We start from the raw sequence: 20,706 nt of genomic DNA, 5'->3' as shown, positions 1-20,706 counted from the left end.
TTTAGGAAGACAATATTATAACGAAAATCAAAAACAATAAAAACCAAAAGAATTATTTAAAATATTTTTTCTTAACACCGTCTATAATATTTTATCGCCCATTTGCTTTTTATTTAATAATACCCAGTTTCTCCGAGACCTATCTTCCTTTATCCTTTTATTAATCAAGGTGGAAATGCGTTTGCGCATGTCCGCAATAAAAGCTACAGGCAGGTATGTGTATCTCCACTTCAAAACCGCGTAAACTGTGTACGTGCCACGTGGTAATACTTTCCATTTATCCAAAGAGATTTTATCCTGCAGTCTGTAGCATTTGTCTACTATTTTCTATTTGCCTGAAACTTTACCTTCCTATTCATAAGAACTGAAAGGATTAAACAATATCGTTGATTCTACCTTTGCGCCTACGTCAAAGTAGTAAAAGAGCATTTCGAGTACAAATTAGCTTAATATGAGAATTATTTTAAAAGCATAAATAAAGAATAATATTTCTATAAGAAAGCTATCAAAAGAGTATTTGGTCCGTCCGTACTTTTTATTATAAGTTATTTTAACGTATAGGTAGAGATAATTACAGATACACAAAAATACTTATATCGCTTGGCACTGAATCGATGTTTTAATATAGATTGTAAAGATGCTGTGCAATTCTTTACTCGAGATTATTATTTACTGGAAACAGCAAAAATATATGTTTAAATATATTAAGAAAAATAAATGGTATGTTACTTTGATACTATGTACTTTTTTCTTATTATAAAAAAATAGGTGGCAACCCTATGAGTGAGTTACTAAATAGGAGGCAAATAAAAGGTTGAGATTCACGTTATATTTTTTAATATCGAAGCATATTTGTAACAGATTGAGTGAGCTGGGCTTCAGCACTGAGCCATCGGTTATAGTCTAACCGCATTAACAACCTAGCTAAGTATACACCACAGGGCTTTTCACGCAAAGATACCAGAAGTTGCATCAATTGTTTCACAAGTTTGTTAAACCTGAAAAGTAAAATTATAAACAATGTGTTGCATTAATATTAAGGGATGTAAGCCTCAAAAAAAAATGGAATCACGGAGCATTCAAGTATTACTTAATGTAATTTCTGTGGACTTTTGGAGGCCAGTGTTGGCCTAGTGGCTACACCAATTTACTTTCTGTTTATGTGTGCATTTCACATGGGCTAGAACGGTGAAGGAAAATAAAATGGAAGAGTGTAGTGACAATAATAATGTAATTTTGACTTAAGGAATTTACTTTTAAAAGAAACGTTTTTTATGTCATAAGTTTCATCTTTTTATTTCTGCCAAATAATGGCTCTATCGTAATGGCCTAAGCCTTAGCCAGCCAGTTTATTATATGTTATCAAATGCCACGGCTGCATATCTTGCAGGCCGTTAGTAAAACGGCTAATTAAGCTAGTTGGCTGCGACATACAGACCGGAGCGGTAACGCAAATTCGGCTCTGTATATCGAGAGCACAACGTAAATTGCTTTTTCTTATGAATATGTTACTATTATGGTTTAATTTTATTATTCTGTAAGTTAAATAAATTAAAAAAAAAACGCGTTTAAAAAGAAAAAAACAATATTTATTTTGGTAACTCAGAGTTAAGATTAACGTTAGCCTATAATTGCGTATTAAAATTTTAAATTAACTGGACCTAATTAGAAACTAATGTTTAATTAATTTACCTTTCCGAATATCCTCGTATATAATAATCTTCATCATCAGCATCTGTGGTTACCTCGCTGAGATTGCAAAAAGAGTGGCCAAGCCGTAATAACTCAACTATATTATTTAAAACCGGGTTATTAATACTATCCAATGTGTTAGGGCCCTCAGTGTCTTCGGCCTGTAAGGGAAACTGCGTTTAAGGATCATCTCTCCCAAACTAACAATATTTTATACTTGAAAATATATTTCAACGATTTTTTACAACCAAGTGTTAATAATAAAAAAAAATTTAAACCCCAATATAAAAAAAATGCAATTCTTACGTGGTAGAAGTGAAACCTTGAAAAATTTAGTTTCAACATAAGAAGACAATTGTAATTTCAATTGGTAAGTTAGTAAGTAATATCAATTATTTATTTTGATAGAAACTATAATTATTAAAATAAGATTTATAATTTATAGATTTTTTGAAAGAAATGAAAACGGGACAGTAAAAAAGAGACAGACACAGAAATGCATAAGATTTAACGTGGGACAAAATGAGATAGGAAGCATTATATATTAACGAACGTTGGTTTTAAGTTAAGAATAAGATAAAAAAAGAAATAAGTGCAATATATCTCAAAAGCAGCCCCTAACTAATAATTAGCAGACATTTGATTTATTTTATTTGATCTGATGTTGTGTGAAATCTTAACGAAATGCCAATTTCTTAATCTCAATAACCTCACACCAGAAAAAATTTAATCAAATACTTTAAATCAATATATAATTGCGTGTTATTTCCACGAGAATGTAAGAGCGTGCTTCTATTTCACTATTTCTACTGCTGATAGTGGACAAATCTTTTTTTTTTTATTATTATTAATTAACAATTAATTACTTAAAATGTCATGTGGATCATGGTGCAATGGTTGCAGCTTTTTACAAGCATTGTGTAAAACAAAAAACTTGGCGATTTAACAGAGTGGTGCAGAGTTTATTGCCAGAATGTCTCATCCGTTCTACACCCTTGATTTGAGAACTGGCAGTAACTATAAAATGAGAAGCTAAATGTGTATTTCTTTTTGACGTCCATAAGTGTACATTGTGTTACCTAAGTGAATAAATGATTTTGAATTTACTAAAGATCAAGCAGCAACAAAACGTGGGCGTGAATCTAAACGGAAACGATAACTGGAATAGAATTCGTGTAGTTAACATGTACAGGAAATTTATTGGTTCGAGCTGGCAAAACCTGACATCGTATTGAGACATAACAATACTCAAAGAAACTATGATAGGTACAAATCAAGTGTCCTGCAAAAAAATAACACTTGTAGGGGTAAGAATTTTTTTTGATGAATGATTTTCAGTAATGCTGCCCATAGACACTGACATTTTCACAGGGCTGGCAGTGCGTTGCCTTTTAAACAATCCTACGCTCTATTTTTGAAGGACCCTAAGTCGAATTGGTTTGGAAAAAGCTGCCTTAGAAAATGCTCAGATGTGGAACGACGGAAAGGTGAAACAGGTAGAATTCTTACCGTAACAGTCAAAAAAGACTGGCTCAATATATCGGCCAGGAAATTCGCGTGCGCCTTCTTAAGCTTCTCGAAATCGTTGGTCTTGCTGACAGCATCCATTAAACGTGAGAAATTCGTCTCCAAGACATCGGCTTGGAGATAATGTTGTAGGTTATCCATTAAAAACATTAGTTTGTTATGAAGCTGACAGGAACTGAATCTAAAATCAGTTATTTGACTGTGTGCTTTGTTTGAAAATTTTGATACAAATCAGTAGTTAATAATTAAATTATATAAAGACTTACCGAGTCGAATTTTTGTACGTCTTCCATAGAGCGTGTAGATCGTGCTGCGTTTTCTTTATGCGCAAGAGTAGCCGGAACATGTCATTGTAGCGTGCTAGTACTTCCGGTGCGAACAACAAGTGTAAAGGCCACTTGAAATCGTATTTTAATATTATTGATGACCAACCGTCCGCCACTGTATAAAAAATTGTGACGCTTGTTAAAAACAGTCTCCTCCAAAATATATATGTACAGTACCTGGCCATTTATGAATCGCATCGTGCTTTAGAAAGAGATACTCGGCTTCAGCTTCGTATAGTGCCGTCTCTGTCACCCTTGTAGAACCCTAATAGATACCGGACTATTGTGACAGAGATGACGCTCTACAAAGCGAGTATCTCTTTCTAAAGCACTATGATTACTACGACTTATAAATGGCCAGGTACTGTATATATTTTTATGAAAGTATACATCAATAGTTATTTAATAATAAAAACATCATACTTTATGTTCTTATTTATACAATAAAAATTAGTTCCCGAAAAACGTGTTTTTTTTGCAATCGCCTAAATAAAAAAAAATGCCAACATATAATTGGCAGAGATTAAATCGCCAATTCCTACCAAGAATTGTTAACTGTTAAATGAAACTCAATATATGAAATACGAATACGAGGTTTAAGAACCAGCTGCCCACCGAAGTATTTCCTAATAATTTTCGAGCCGGCAACGCACTTGCGAGCATTGCATCGCGGCATTGTGTGTCTATGGGCGACGATATCACTTAACATTGATGAGCCCCCTGTTCTATATATTAAAAAAATGAAAACTATTATACAAAAAAAATTTCATTCGACCTCACAATGTCATAGGAATTAAAATTAATATTTTTTTAAATACCTGAGCTGCTGTCTTCCTGGAGCGACAAGTTTTCAGATGTATTAGGCTTGACATAGGGCAATTCAAAGCTGAACTTTTCAATATCAGCACTGTTGCTTAGGAATACTGATCTGGCAGCCAATTGAAATGCTTGGTTCATATCTAAAAACAGTATGTATTAATATATTACCCGTCAAAACCATAGAATTAAAGAACTGGCAATAATCTCCCCGTAGCATTTTTAAATCGCCAAAGATGTTTTTTTACAAAATGTTTGAAACCATATGGGCTATTTGACAAAATTTTAAAAAGCAATATTCATAATTTCAAGAAGCCGCCAAATCACTTCTCTGGCAACATGGCGTCGAAACGGTTTCTATCATCAATTTAATTAATTATTATTAATTATTATTTTGGAATTACACAAATTTCTATCCATTCCGTCGGTCCCTGTCTATCAGTTTCAAAAGCTACGTCTGTTTTATCTATACTTTTAATAATATATAATAGCATAAATAATAATATAAATAGATTTTTGATACATTTTAACATGTTAGCGAAAGGTTGTTTTAACTGAAGTTTTTTTTTTAAACAATTTTTTTTAATTGTGTAAGAAACAATATATTACCTCTCGTAGATGTCCTGGTAGTGGGTTTGTCCAATAAACGAGAAGTCAAACGAAGTAGTTCCAAAAAGAGTTCCCCTCGACCCAAGAGGTAGAAGTCTTTCATCAGATGCAACTCGTGAAGGAGTTGAGCTTCTTCCACTGCGACTATCCATAAATGCTGGAATATTTATTGAATTTTATTTGGTTTAACTAAACCACACAGAGTATGGGACAGGCAAATTTTTACGTCTGTAAACTGATCTGGCATAATTAAAAAAATGTAATCTAACAATATGCATTCTTTTAATCATATATTTTGTGTCATAATAATATTAGCCCGAGATTTGACAATAGATATTTCATAGGTTATCATTATTATCTACTATAGTTCTTTAGTAATATGACTTTGAAAAAAATTACTGTCAACTAAAAAAGTGCCATGCTTTCAATTGGAATTTACCTTAGTCAATGAGGATCTCAAATCAATATAACTTCCTCATAACTCTAAATTAAATAAATAGATACCTATAAATAAATGTCACACTCGTTTTCTGTAGAATATATATTTTGAAATATGTACCCTAAAAGAATACTTTTTAAAGTAACATTGTAGTCATAGACAACAACTATAAACTCACCTTAGTAACACATTCTTTTATGTCTCTCACAACAGACTTCAAATGACACACTTCAAACTCATCAGGATTTTTAAGCTTTTGCAATTTTTCATGAAATTCCGCTTCTTTTTCTTCCCAAATTGTAAGCCTGAGATATGACATTCTATAATATAACATTATAAACAAAATATACCCAATGAAAAATAGGATAAATTGTTTGTTATAGAAAAAAACTTTTAATTAAGTAAAAGAAATTTTATTTTTTTTTTTGATTTTTACATTTTTATTATGCTAAATTTGAATAGTTTTCAAGTACTAAAATTACCCATACAGTAAAAAATTTATATAATAAGAGTAAAGTTTGGTGGTGGTTGTTTGAGAAATGTTCATAAAAGAGAAACTGTTTGTTTGAAGGTTTATAACATAAACCTTTTTGGAATGACAAAAATCTTAAACATGTGTATTATTTATGGGGTATTTAAGTGTCAGATGAATGTTAACATTTGTACTTCTAATTATTAACAAAAATATAAATAAATGTAACTTAACTTATGTTAGATTACATAACTCCGGTAATATAAAGATTATTTTGGATTAAGTTGATTTTAGTTAGGCAGATTGTGTTCTATATCTTATTTTATTTGGTATTTGTAGTATAAATAGAATGTATATCTTTTGTTTGAATCAATTGATAGTTTTGTAAAATAAACATACCTTCTTGATTCAATGTTAATCTTCTGTAAGGGTATCAAAGCTTTGCTCATAGAAAACACATTATTCTTCTTTACTTTTTTCGGATCAAAGCCAAATAGTATAACCGTTTTTCCCACAAACAATATCTCTTGTGCCAAAGACAATGGTATAAAATATGGTATCATTGTTGAGTTTAAATTATAACCACAATCCAGAGGTGTTTGCTGTAGCTGTAAGGATTTCAATATAAGTCTGCAATTCTTATTTAATTTTGGAGACTGTAACAGGACACAGAATATAAACAAAAAACAAAATAAACAGTACTATTTGAATAAATCTTTTACTCCAATGTTAAACCATTTAATCTTACTATTTTAATACTTAGGTAGTGCATAGAAATGTGTAGCAATTATATCTTTATCAAAAGATATTTCACATATTTATTATATGTTTCAATACATAATTTTTACAAAAATACAAAATTTTACTACTTCACATCCCTTCTACATACAATACAAGACAAACCTCCCTATTTTCAATTATTCTGTCTAATACAAACTATTTACATAAGTCAGTCATGTATATGATCAGATATATATTTAATGTACCCATAAAAATAATATAAAAAGATATTGTTATTGTTATTCTTCCTTTTTATTAAAAATATATAATAGTGATCAATGCATCTTGGAATTTATTATAAACTAGCTGACCTGGCAAACGTCGTCTTGCCAAACTACTACCTTTAACTCAGCGCCATCTGTTAGAATTGTATCAAATAATAAACAAATGTTAATGTTATCGTAATTTTAGTAAGGATGCCTATTTTTTTGAAAATGAAATATAGCCTATGTCACTCAGGAATGATGTAGCTTTCCAACAGTGAAAGAATTTTTCAAATCTGCCAAGTAGTTTCGGAGCCTATTCAATTCATACAAACAAACAAACAAAAAATCAAACCTTTCCTCTTTATAATATTATAGTATAGATATATGTACATGTAAATGTTATTTTAATGTTAATGTATTTTTTTTGGATATTGTTTAATGAGCTGTAGGAGTACTGATAAGCAAATAAATAAATAATTAAAAAAAAAGCATGATGGAGAGTAGTGATAGTGACAAAACATTTATTATTTTTGTCTGTATATATATGTATAGATAAAGGGGAATTTTGTAACTGAATGCAAGATGTAAAAAATAAATACATAATAATAATAAAAGTTATATCTTACTGTTGATACCAGTGACTTCTCACATGTAATTGTAATTGTGTTTGATTGATATGATGAAAAAGTGTCTGTTGAGTCATTCTTATTTATACTATTAATGAAAAATTCTTCATAGGGATCTCTAAGCTCTCCATATAATAACCAAGTGCATAGTTGATTCATAAACACAGCATTGATATTTGAAAATATTCTGAAAGAATTGATTTCAATATATTTTTAACACTTTGGTAACAAAAAAAAATTAAACAATTAAAAGAATATGTGAAAATGTACCATAGCAATTGAAATTCACATGATAAGGTGTGGTGTAACTTACTTTACAATAGCTTCATGTACCATTTCATTACCACTCAAAATATATTGATGCAAGAGGCTTAAAATCTGACAACCAACAAGTCTTCTTTCCTTTAACGTTGCAATAATTCTGTTTAAGGTATTAAATAGGCCTTGATATTTCTCAACATAGCTATATACAAACGCTAATGTGTAGTTTTTATTACCAATAACAAGATTTTCTACATCTTTTAGAGTTTCTTTATAAGATTGTAGAACTTCTGATATTCCCTCACTTAATGCTTGTCCATATAAACCAAACATTCTGTGTCCAGATGCTGAAAAGTGGTTTAAGTTTTAACTTAAGATTATTACAAAGATTAGAACGAAAAAGAAAGATAGAACGAGAAAGAAATTGAAAAGATTAGAACTTGAAGGCACAATAACTTTAAGTTCTTACAAATAGCATACCACTGTTAATAGGGCCAGCAAACAAATGAGACTTTAAATATTCTACCTTAAAAATATTGGGTTTAAAATATAACTAATATTACCTTCATGAGCTTTTCTTGACAAATATCCAGTTCCAATTACGAAATTTTGGATCTTATGGTGACTATATGCAATTTTAGATATTTGTTTGTAAATGACTGCATCTCCTTCATTAGCGTAAGTAAGTGGTTCTTGCTAAAAGAAAAGTATCGAAAGACATTTAAGATTTACACTATTGCAGCTGCAAGATTTTTTGAAGTTTTTTAAGAACTTTACAATTTTACATACTATGTAAACAATAAGATAAAATCTAACCTGGACTCCTTCCGATGTTTGGACACAATCCCAAAGAATTAATAGAGCATCATGTATCATTTTTATTCAATTATTTCAAATGGATTATTAGAATGAACAAATACTAATCAAATTTAAATAAATATTATTTTTGTAATAATGCACATTTTTAACCAAAAACAAGAGCTTATTTATTGTTGTTTGTGTTTTACAAAATTCAAATTCTTGAATATTGGGTACAGCTGTCAGCTGATTGACTGATTCTGTCAGTAACTATTTAATAGTGTGAAGTGTCACCTTATCTGATAGATATTATAGTTCACACTTCAGTCTTCACAGATTGTGTATATCAAAGAAGATACATACAAAGAAGATATATACACGTTGAATCGCAAACCATTTGTTTTTAGTCAGTTATAAAGTATGTATAATATAAGTTTTCTTTATAAAATAAAAATAATTTTCTTCGTTTTTCACTAAATAGAGTAGATTTTTATGTTACGCTACAAGAAAAGGCACTGGTGTATTAAATTAAAATTTAAAATTTACAAAGGGAATGAATTTGTTACGAAAAAATATAGAGAAGGCTATATTTTATATTTTTTTAGGCTAAATATTATTATATTATTAATAATTGTGCAGTATTATACTCTTGCTAAATTCTTTAAAATTTATTATACCTAATGCTTTTTTTTTAATTCGCATTAGCGTCGCTCTTTGTAGCTGGTTACTAGTCAATAGTAATTTCAAAAATTTGGTAATGTTATTTATTTTTAGCAATGTTCTTTCATTACCTAAACTCTCGATCTAAAACGTCTGTTAAAATAATAACGGGAAGAAGGCCTAACGAAGAAGAAGATACATATAGAAAATGGGAAAAGTATGAGTTGTACATAGCAAGTGAAACTTCAATGTGGTCTTAATAATATTTATTAAGTAATAACAATATATTTTAACAAATTATTTGTGCAGCGGGCGGGAGTTTGCGTGTATGTCAGAGGATATCTGTTCACTATCTTCTTTGGACATTCATAAGTCGAGCGGGCCGGATAGTATCCGCCCAATTGTGCTTCCGAGTTGGCTCTAATTTTGTGTGTAGAATTATATGCGATCGAATTACGATTAGCACCTTAACATTTAGTACCATATTCTTGTGATAAACAATTATTATTATTATTAAAAAAAAATGAAAATTATCTATTTTAAAATGGCAGCATTGTAATGTTGCCGTTATGTACGGATGTCACTTTTTTTTTATTTATATTTAATCGAAAAAAATATTTACTCCGCTTCTTTGGAGGTTAGTTTGTTGGGTTTTAAAATAAAATCACAATCATCACTAGACCATTTTATTAAATTAGAAAAATCATGACATAAATATGTGCGTTCATTAGTCGTTCACGTGATTAAAAAAAATAGCTGCTCATAAAGAAATATATAAAAAAAAATGGTACGGCATCTCATGGACATTAATTAAGTACAATAAAATATATTGATGTGAAAAAATAAATGAATAAAATCAGCTGCCTATAAAACCGTATAACGCTAAAAAAATCAATAAATGCAAAACTCCTAAATTAGTAAACGGTTGAAAAAAATACATCCAAAGAAATGTTATCTCATAGCTCATTTCGTTAATATATCCCTATAGTTACAATTTGTTAACCTTACAGCTATGGTAATTAGACAAGTACAAAATGATATTTTACTCTTAAAAATATATATTCGTAACTTAAACTAGGGTCAGTTGTATAATTCACGACTACAATAAAGTGTCTCATTCAAACAGTATTAAAAATCGATGCATATATCATTCAAAATTAACTCGTAGTATATCCGTTTCCCTAGAAGCACTTCAAATTAAATACAGTGCGTAACACTATACCAATACATTCCTCTATTCTAAAATTCACAAACACACAATTTCAGTGTTGGAAGAACTATGCTAAATGCTAAAACGTTACGATATGTCGTATTTAAAATTCATGCACACAATGGCACATTTAGCCAACATCATAAAAGTGTAAAATAGCATCGCCATAATTTGTGTTCTAAATTTAAAATTCATCTACTAATCAACCACCTCACTCATAACAATCTAATTGCACCGATGTCACTGAAGTACATCTGTCTCTTTTCAACATCTCTGGACAGAAAGAGACGAAAAGTACTTTAGTCAAAAGGGCAATAAGACTGGATTTGTATTTTACGAATGTAGGTAAGTCTTTAATTACGCAGTAAATACAACGCCAAATTTACGAAATTCGTACTCTTGTGCACAATTACATTACGAGGTTATCCAACATTTTCTCGAAATAAAATGCAAATTTCGGTAAATGCCGATCGAAGCAATAAATAAAATCGAGCTGCAATGTCGACTAGGTTTCTTACAAAAAAAATTTGGGGCGTTTATAGGTTTTAAGGGGGCACGTACGGGGGCGGTTTTCTGTACGTGGGGGTCGCTTTGGGCCTCGGGGGCGTTCTGGAAGCTGCGAAGGGCGGGGGCGGTCTGTAGGGCGCGTCCTCTCCCGACCTATAGTCTGGGGCGGGCGGGAGTAAGGGCGGTTTCTCTTCGCGCATGATGACGGGACTCTTGTCGACGGGCTCGGTGTCAGTTCTCTCTTCCAACTCGTCTTGGAAGATGACTGGTATACCCTTTGACCGGAACGCTTGGCGCTCTTCTTCGTCGCCAACGCTCATTTTTCCTACAAAATATATACAAAGACCTGAGTTATTAAGATGATATAAGAGTCGTAAATACAACTGCATAGGCCTATATACACTACTCTAGGCATTTCTAGAGATCACTTTTAAAAGGCATGATTTTTAATAGAAAGTCTAGGACTTTAGGAGTTCTGATTGGTATTTGGTATATACATGTATATTTATTTCTGCTTAAAATGTTTTTTGAATAGTATTCGTATAAGTTTAAAAAAGGTTATTTTAACACTAGCCAATAAGAAAGCGTGAATTTGTGGCATTATTATGTTAATTAAATTAAAATGTGCACCAATAACATATTTGTGCATTACATAGAATTTGTCACCTTTTTCTTGTCAAGAATTGGCATGACCTGATTGGAATTTTGTTTATTATTAAATTTTATCACACGAATTGTAAAATTGATTTTGTGTCTAACAAAATAACTTTGTTCATATACGTAAACAAGTGCTTATGTGTAAAATTAATTCTAATTTAACATTTACTACAGATTAAGAACGTAGAGCGGGCAAGTAAAACTGGTAAGAAACTTTCCGTATTTAATAAAAAAAATCGTACTTCAAAATCTTGAAAAAAAAATCAGAAATTTTGGATAAAACAATTAAAGATTCTTTTGGTCATTAATTAATAGTTAAAAGTCTTATAAAGTATATCATTAAACCAATATTAAAGCGCAAAAATTTAGTTCTTCCCAAATCATCATCTGTATTATAATATATCTTACCGGTTCTCCGCCGTCGGTATAAGACACAGGCGATGATTCCCGCCAACAAAATCATACACACAATAACCACAGCCGGTATCACGAACGTCACCAAATAATCTGAGTACTCTGGACTTGCGTTCTGAGTTTTGCTATTCGCATTTCCGATGGGAGTCGACGGCTTAATTATCTTCGTACTCTGCTCCGCACAAAGACCCAAAGGTATGAGCCGTATGGACATCACTTTAAGGTCCTTATCGAAGATCTGATCCACCTTCTCTTTGAGGTTGCCCCCCATGGCCCCCCTTTCGTCAACGATTATAGAGTTGCGTAGTTCTTCAATTTCCCGTTTGGGACACCTGTCCATTGGTAGGCTTGTGTTGTACCTGTAAATTTACATAAAGATTTAGCCTCTATCAAAATAACTCAGTTTTATCATAGTCTAACATAGAATCTGCTGTGTTTTTGATTAAATTAATGAAAAATTAATAAATGTATAAAAAGTTAGTATATTAAGCATTTGCCGCATTTACCTGTACTTAATGTTTGTATAGTTTAAGTCACAAAAATTAAAAAAAAGTAAATAAATCGCCCGAAATAATAATATCAAGCTTCAATGTTCATTTAAATTAATAAAACATCACTATAGAAACTGGGGATTATAAAAGGATATTAAAACTCTTGTGGAATAAAACTAATACCGGTTCTATAAAAAGGCTTAGTATTTTTCTGATTATCATGTTGGTATGTCATTAAATTAAAAAAAAACCAATTGAATCTTGTCTTGTTTGTTTGTCTTATGAAATATTTTTTCATTTTTAAATTAGTTATTACGATAGGCAACTTTTTTTCTTAAAAATTCTGGGAAATAAAAATTCTTACCATATAATAGTTGGAGGATTATCAGTAATGCTTTGAATTCTGATGTTCTCCGTCTCCTTCTGGTCAAACAAAGCGCCCAACTTCTCGACGATCTTTCTCTTATTTGCAGCCGTTTGCATCAGATTGGGTGAAGGATCCATTGTCATCTGGAACTCTACCGTGGGTCGAATCGTTGGCGCCTTCGCTACTTCTACTATGAGGCTGTCGTATGCGCTCTTCTTACTCGAATCTTCTGCGATCTAGAAAGAGAATGAGACTCGTTTGTATAATCGAACTGTTGACGTCACAACTTCTAATGTATTGATGAACATCTGCACAAGAAGCATGACTCATTGTACGCTTGAGCTACATCTCTCTTCCACTCGATTGACGTATACGTCCGAGGATTCTCCTTTCTCCTACTCCTTCTTCTTCTCAATGTTTGTTATGCCGTTGTCACATTAAACGTCCGTACACCAACGTAAAGAGAGTTAAAAAATCATTCAGGAAAATACAACTTTTGAATCTACGAATTTTTATCAGATTTCTACATTTGCTTAGTGCATTTAACAAGTAGGTGATGAGCATTCTATAACAAGGAAATGACTATTGGTGCACAGCCGTGATTAAAAGGATCTCAGGATTGAGTCTTGAGAGATTGAGGATCTCAAGTCAATACACTTACACTGCTTCTTATTTATCTTATACATAAATTTAACATTATTATCATAATTAGATGTTTTAATTACAGTAAGTAATTAATATGTAATATGGGCGGGTAGCAAAGACTCTTACGCAATTAATTTGACTTACCAGTTGGTAATGAACACTGCCCTGGTCGTTGGCGGAGGGGAGTCCATAGAACTCTTGGTTGTTGGCATCGAACTGCAACCAGTTGCTTGATGGGATTTCAGAACGGTCGCTGAATCGTAGAGATAAATGCAAGTTGCGGGTACCACCGTCTTCTGGGTCGAAGAATGTGTCCTGAAAACAATATTTTTCAATATTACCACTGCATTATTAATTGTTCAATAATATGGGTATAATTACCATGTTGCTACATAGTACTAATTTTATAGAAAAAACAAAAGAACACTTGACATTGACAGTTTAGTTTAGGATTGACAGATGTCTCTATGTACTATTTTACTTTTGTTTTTGTTTCGACCCATAAGTGCGAGTGAGACAGACGGATAAAAAAGATTTATCACCCGAAGCCTCAGTTCATAATACGTCGACTTTAGTATAATCAACTTAGTGACTCACCTCAGGCACCTTGTAAACCAGAAGATGTCCCACAGTGGCCGTGAGATGGTCCACCTGGTTCCTGGTGACGGGTGGATAGGTGTCGGGAGCCTTCGTGGCCGGAGCCACGGCACACCTGCCCAACCCACGCCAACCCACGGCACTCACTTTCAGCTCGGGAGACATCGCTCGAGCTAGACCCGCTGATGGGGATCCGGGTTCGCTCTCAGATTCTAATATCTGAAAGTCATTAGATGAATTTTCTAAAATCGGATATACCTAAATGGTGAAGTTTTATAATAAATTATAATTAAAATTAAATAAACTTTCAAATATAGATTTTACACATTTTAGGTTAGTAAATTAAATAATTTATAGATATTGGGTGACCACGGGTAAGCCTAGCCATTTACAAAAACTTGTTTATGTGATCATGATTGTAGTAAATGGAGGTAGTTTATTCACACAAACTTACGAAGAATAAAACTCTTTATACCAATATCTTTTAAAAACCACTTGCGGCACTTCCGAATATGTTTCATGATAATTTGTCAATATAAGAGTGGTTAGCTGTGCCGTCGACAATTTGAGTCTAAGGCAAGCCTTTTCTTCATGATATTTTCCTTCACCGTTTGAGCGAATGTTAAAAGCGCACATAGAAAGAAAGTCCATTGGTACACAGCCGGGGATCGAACTTACGACCTCGGCTAACACTGCTTTTGTTATATTAGCTATCTCTATATTTCTTTAATTCTAGTATTCTATGAATCTCCAATGTAGTAAAAGTTTACAGGATATTAATTAAAAAAAAAATTATATCTACCTTCATAAGCCGATTGATATCATCCATGGGACAGGCAGTATCCTTCGGGAGCGTGTCATTAGTCCACACAAACTCGCACAAATCCCCAACGAGAGTAGCGTTCAACACCGTCAGGTGATCCATATCTGTATCTCTGAAGAGGTTCACAATTCCTTCCAAAGCCCGGATTTGCCAGTCAATGGTGTTCGTGTAGGGTTTCATCAATTTGAACTGCATGGTGAAGTGGTGATTGATAGTTCTAGCGCTTTTGTGTTGTTGCACGGTGATATCGAGTGGTCCCCGTGCAAGGAGACCGTCGCTATCACGCGCTTCTACTATGAAATTCCAGCGGGATACGTGCGCTTCAAGCGGCCTGAAATTACACAGGAATTCCTATACGATGCGATATATTGTTACAAAGACGTTTTGACTACACTAGAACGACAAGGACGGAGCAATACGAGAAAGAGAGGGATAGTACCTCGTTCTAGAGTACTGCAATCGCTACTCAATAGCAATCCTGCAATGTTTGCTATAAGCGACAGGCGAGCGATTTTAGTCGACCCAATGTCGACTAAAAGGTAGGTTATGACTTGAAGAACGTTAAAACTGCAGCATAATGGATACATATCTGGTTATATCGAAAATAAAATTGTTGTTTCTGACAGAGGAAACTAGATTGGAAAGTAGCGCAACCAAATTAAGTAGAGGTTAATATTTACAGTGGAGACTTAGCGATAAGTATGCCACCCGTATAAACGAATTCGATTTAGACATACAGGAGTAAGAATTCCTGCTATATTGACTCTGAATCCTTACCCCATTGGGCTTATTAATAAAGTTTATTTATATAAAATACTCAAAAATTATCATAATTATCCAGGGGTGAGAAAAATAGACAAAACATGCAGAACATGCACCTGTTAGAATAAAATTGAATAGTTCACATTTAGTATGCTATCGTAAAATACGTACGGTATACGTATACGCAAAGGGTATTTTAAATTCTATTTACTTTGAATGAAATTAAGGTTATTTACAGAAAATCTGTCTTATTTACTTACAATCCGTAAACCTCTCTCTCGCTAGGAATGAACTGAATCCAGGAGTTTTGGCTAAGCGGCACATTTTCAGCCTCGTACATCGTAAATGTCAGATTGCTGCCTTCTTCTGGATCCGTGAACAGATCTGCTGGTATGATGTATCTGAAATATGTATAATCATATTAAATCTTACATACATAAGAATCTTTTACAAGTCTAGATTGCAATAATTATAGCTTTTTTATGTCAAATCTATGCTGACAAATGACAAGTTTCAAAATTGACATCAGATATTTAAGCAGGTTTGGGAGTAGTAAAAAAAAGGCCACAATTTCGGAATCTCGGTACTTTACAAAAATAAACTCATCTCATAACCATCACAAGCCTACCTGAAAGCCTTTCCAGCAGTGATGGCCAGTTTCTTCATATGATGTTTGAGTGTCGGCGGTTGGTTGATGGGCATTGCAAACGTAACTGTTTCTGTGGTGCGTCCTATTATCGTACTAGTCCTCTCAGATGATGTCATTGTCTCCTGGTACATTCATACAAATATTGATCAAGTCTTGTATGTGATTAGCGTGGATTGGTTGGTTCTTGACGCACACTTTGACTAGCCCAACTTTTTAATCGACATAATTAAGCGCCATTAAAAACTTGGGCGCGAATTTTCCGTATTTTGTTATATAATATATCGTATAACCAACTCGTTTAGAAATTTTACAACATAAAAAAATTAAAATAAATAATACAAAGCTTCAATACGTTAAAAAAGTGTTTTTTAAATAAAATCATACTTATACTGTTTTAGAAAATTTGAAAAATTTTGGTATATGTATATATATAATTTATAAAGTGTTACAAATATTACACTATGTGCTTTCTTTCAAAGATACGTTTTGTACAGAAAGTCAACCCAATCTAAAATAGGTTACAACAATGAAATTTTTAATTTTGATAGACCAAAGCCAATTCATTCCCAGACCAAAAAAAACAATATTTACAAACCTTGCTTTGAAATTATTTATTTTATATAATATGACTAAAGTGCGGTGTTAATCAAACCAGTGTATTAATTGAAAATGATTAATTAAACTATATGGAGTGCAGTAAGGTTAAGATATTTCAAAACTTAAGTTATAAATTTAATAAATATTACGTAATGACTCGATGATATGATATGACAATAATTTAACGGAAACAATACATTAGACAGACAATAATTTAGAAACCGCATAGTTATTCCTCTACTCAGTTCTAACATATTCATAATCATTATTTGTAGGAATCTTCAGAAAAATTCATCAAAAATTTGAAAATGAAAATACCCCAGTAGTGCTTATATAATATTTGAACGGCCCCTCATATTCTAGTCTTAGGCGCGGTTAAACCTAGATTTAGACTTAATTCCCAATTCATCATCGAAGTGCCTAAAACTATTTTAATTCTATTAGTCTCTTTCCGTCGTAAATTAGGAGAAAATATAATCAGCCTTTTACGGACATCGATTACAAAATTTTAGTAAACTAAACTCTTTATGAACAATACGAGATCATCAACTCCTAAAATATCGAATATAAGTATTTATATACATATTGACGCGGCCCAATTTTTTGTCTATAGAAAAAATAAGTCAACATCGGTGCATGGTCATCGACCTGACCTTCGGAGTCGACGATGGCAGGCAATAGTAACAAACCTGTCTTGTTACTTCCTCTGTTGTACTTTCGGGGGTGGTCATAACAGTTGTCGGAGTTGTCAAGGTCACTGTTGGCAACTGTGTTGTCGGCGCCGCAGTCGTTGTTGTAGTTGTCGACGTCGTTGATGTCGTCGACGTCGTTGATGTTGTCGATGTCGTCGAACTTGGCGTCGGCTCTGTCTCCACTGGCATAGTTGAGGGGGTTTCGGAGGAAGACATCGGGGGTAGTTCGTTTGATGCGCGTATTATTACTGTTTGCTGAAAGTGCCATGCGGACGCTCACACGGGTGAAATGTATTGTCGACGGTTAGAAAATGCTTATTTTTATATATTTGGTTTACATATTTATATTACAAATATCTTTATTATTGATTGCACAATATTATAATTGTTATATAATTTTATAAGCATTGTCTTCCGTCAACAGATTAGTCGATGTATATACATATTAATCTACATTGTGAAGTTGTAAGGGCGTCCTTCTAACTACCCCTTGTTAAAAATCCACTCCCACGCAAGAATTAGTGTTCAAACAAAACGTGACTTAGAATAGAATTAATACATACTAGTTCTGCCTCCGTCGATGTGGTTACATCCTCTGGGACAATCAGTATAGGTGAATGATCATCGAGGTTCCTGTTCACTGGCGCTGGTTCCTTTGAGAAGTTGACACTGCTTGCCTCGGAAGCAGACTCCGAGTACGGAGTGATTTTGACCTTATGATCCTGTTGGAAAATATTGCATTAAGATACTTCGACATATTTCAACTTTTAACAAACACTACTCACTACACCCAACATTACTTAGCTTTTTAAACATATAAAAATCTATATACTACAATATCTAGGAATTGTCGAGGCTAAAATAATATCTAGCTAATACAAGAGAACACAAGGCATTCCTAAAAACCGTGCACCGTTCACGAGACGAGACATGCGACCAACCTCTGTTGTATACGCGTTAGCGAGTTCTTGGTAATCCTCTGTTAGCGCCCGCGTTGTGTCGGGTGGGGTAGCAGGAGTGGTAGTGGGGTTTTGGGGAGTTTCAGGGTTTAGAGAAGTTTGGGGTGTATAGGGCTCTGGGGTTTGCGTCTCCGGCGAGTCGAGCTCGTTCTGAAACGTGTCGGTGGTTGGCGCGAAGTCGGGCTGGCCATGGTGGTGGCGGTGTGGGTGCGGGGAAGTGGGGGGTTCCACCTGCCGCCGCGCGACGTTACGTTAGTGGCGTGACACGGGATTATCGGCCGTCACAGAAGAGAGAGAGTAATATTGCCAATACACTGCGAAGGTTCATTATACGCGATCAAAAATTAATATAATATTATAAATAGAAATGAGGCACTCTGATCTTTCAATATTAGATCTCTCTATTCCGTGGGCCGTCGGTAATGGTATACGTATAAGTTAGATATGAAAACCTTCTGGTGGAATCCATACGTAACACATATTGTTAAAGGAGTTTTATTATACTTAATATACACCGAGGCATTGAATACAATAGAAGCGTGAACAGGATTGTGAAAATAAGTTAAAGGCTTTTGTATTAAAGATCGGTGAATTTTTTTGGGTTGAATTCCAACGAACGATCCATTTTGTACGCGTTCTTTATAAGAATGTCGACATAACATTTATCACGTATACGTTAAAGTGTTGAACAATGTTTGTGGTTTGATTAATTGGTCAAGAACAGAACTCTGTATTAAAAACTCGTTCAAGTATATATTATTAATTTGTGTATATTTTTGAGACACCCACCCACTCCACACTTCTCCGAAGTTTCTGAACCATGAAAATAATCAATGAAAAACAGATTTATATCCGTTTTTCATCTATCTTCTGGCATCGGGACCCGTTACAGTCTGTTTATGGGCTAATTATAGACATGATGTAGAGTACTCTTAGTGAACTCATTTTGTCAAGTAAAGTGAATCCTGTACCTAATTCGTCACACACTTTTCTTATATATACATGAACGAGTTCGTTTTTAGTACACATCATCAAACAAAACCACACACAAAATTCACACAGACAGATTTATGCATGAATATGACGTGAAATGTTGCAACACAAATTATGGAACAGTCGGAACTTGAACAGAATGTATTAGCATTTATTTCAATATTGGATTATCCCCTTCACACTCTACTTGAACGAGACAAAAAATTAGGACCTATCGCTAATGACATAAAAAGAATCTGATAACTATTAACCATCAAATTGTAGATGCAATATTAGATAATTAAAACTACTTTAATATTAAATATAACTTGGGATTGGAATCACCCAATCCAGTGAGACGGGACTATTTATATATAGAGTATATATAATATTTTATTTTAATATTATATATTAAGTATTGTATTCCTCTGTCCAGTGAAACTAAATGCTACAGTTGCCCCTTAGAAGCAACTTCAAATAAATCGAAACACCAACGAAAAAACCCCAACAGTTTTAGTGAACAGTTTAATTTCAAATATGCATCTAATACATTATAATAGTCATTTTAATCTTGGATTATTATTAAAAGTATTTGATTTTTCAGTTTAAGCAAGGCTTTTAGTTTATTTATTTGGTCGAGATTGTTGGTAAAGTTCTAGGATTAATGTTCATTCTATAGAATTGTGCATTATTCGTGAATTGAGGGGAAAATCTCCCAGTTGGCAACACTGCCATATTTTTTTTTAATAATCTTGTTTTTATCTCTTTATATGTTTTTTTTTATTTTTTCACTGTGTGTTGGTACCTGTAATAGTCAGTTGCGATATTAATAATTAAAATTTCTTTTATTTTTTTTGTTTTGTAAATTAGATTCACACTCTTGCTTTCTCAACATCTTTTTGACGGTTTTCTTTGATTAGGATTTGAAATAGATCGCTTAGTAGCGACGAGGCCGCACCATTTTTTTTAAAATTGTTAATACTATTATTATAATTATTAAAAACCTGCGATGAGATATTCATTTCTGTTTTAATTTTTAATGTTTTATTTTTTCTATAGATTAAGTTTTATATACAACATTAGATATAAAGCATTTTGTATAGATATAAGACGCATTGTGTTCAAGTTCCTAATTGATAACGTAAAATAAAA

General features: G+C 32.9%; 2 protein-coding genes across 5 annotated transcripts in view; both read right to left on the bottom strand.

Moving 5' to 3' along the window:
* Positions 1 to 820: 820 nt before the first annotated feature.
* Positions 821 to 8,808, bottom strand: LOC110991870 (gamma-tubulin complex component 4). Its single transcript, XM_022257422.2, has 12 exons — positions 8,571 to 8,808; positions 8,318 to 8,450; positions 7,807 to 8,101; positions 7,494 to 7,680; positions 6,281 to 6,489; positions 5,588 to 5,714; positions 4,971 to 5,127; positions 4,364 to 4,504; positions 3,486 to 3,660; positions 3,202 to 3,400; positions 1,693 to 1,853; positions 821 to 998 (listed from the first exon to the last, which is right to left on the bottom strand). The coding sequence occupies exons 1-12, from the start codon at positions 8,628 to 8,630 to the stop codon at positions 836 to 838; spliced, it is 2,007 nt and encodes a 668-aa protein (XP_022113114.2). The 5' UTR covers positions 8,631 to 8,808; the 3' UTR covers positions 821 to 835.
* A 1,076-nt stretch (positions 8,809 to 9,884) lies between these two features.
* The window catches only part of LOC110991967 (dystroglycan 1), a 79,604-nt gene continuing 68,782 nt past the window's right edge, over positions 9,885 to 20,706 (bottom strand). For 2 of the 4 annotated variants that reach the window (XM_022257580.2, XM_045634724.1), the window contains 11 exons: positions 18,565 to 18,813; positions 18,187 to 18,345; positions 17,621 to 17,878; positions 16,314 to 16,456; positions 15,946 to 16,086; positions 14,903 to 15,254; positions 14,101 to 14,319; positions 13,648 to 13,818; positions 12,856 to 13,094; positions 11,995 to 12,359; positions 9,885 to 11,254 (listed from right to left, as the gene is read on the bottom strand). In XM_022257580.2, the coding sequence (XP_022113272.2) occupies positions 10,968 to 11,254; positions 11,995 to 12,359; positions 12,856 to 13,094; positions 13,648 to 13,818; positions 14,101 to 14,319; positions 14,903 to 15,254; positions 15,946 to 16,086; positions 16,314 to 16,456; positions 17,621 to 17,878; positions 18,187 to 18,345; positions 18,565 to 18,813 (2,583 nt within the window). In that variant the 3' untranslated portion in view covers positions 9,885 to 10,967. The remainder of the gene's footprint in view (positions 11,255 to 11,994; positions 12,360 to 12,855; positions 13,095 to 13,647; positions 13,819 to 14,100; positions 14,320 to 14,902; positions 15,255 to 15,945; positions 16,087 to 16,313; positions 16,457 to 17,620; positions 17,879 to 18,186; positions 18,346 to 18,564; positions 18,814 to 20,706) is intronic. The other 2 variants (XM_045634726.1, XM_045634725.1) reach the window with 2 other exon arrangements.

This window comes from Pieris rapae, chromosome 3 (genome assembly GCF_905147795.1).
Source record: "Pieris rapae chromosome 3, ilPieRapa1.1, whole genome shotgun sequence".
Lineage (NCBI taxonomy): Eukaryota > Metazoa > Arthropoda > Insecta > Lepidoptera > Pieridae > Pieris > Pieris rapae.
The sequence above is the reverse complement of the archived record's forward strand: the minus strand, read 5'-3'. Positions and strand labels throughout refer to the sequence as shown.

What these genes read in the sequence shown, in the direction of transcription:
- LOC110991870 (XM_022257422.2), bottom strand. Translation starts at nt 8,630, where the DNA reads ATGATACATGATGCTCTATTAATTCTTTGGGATTGTGTCCAAACATCG. An exon ending in GTCAAGAAAAGCTCATGAAG is followed by an intron (nt 8,102 to 8,317) that starts GTAATATTAGTT and finishes ACCACTTTTCAG; the next exon opens with CATCTGGACACAGAATGTTT. An exon ending in ATTAACATTGAATCAAGAAG is followed by an intron (nt 5,715 to 6,280) that starts GTATGTTTATTT and finishes GTCATATCTCAG; the next exon opens with GCTTACAATTTGGGAAGAAA.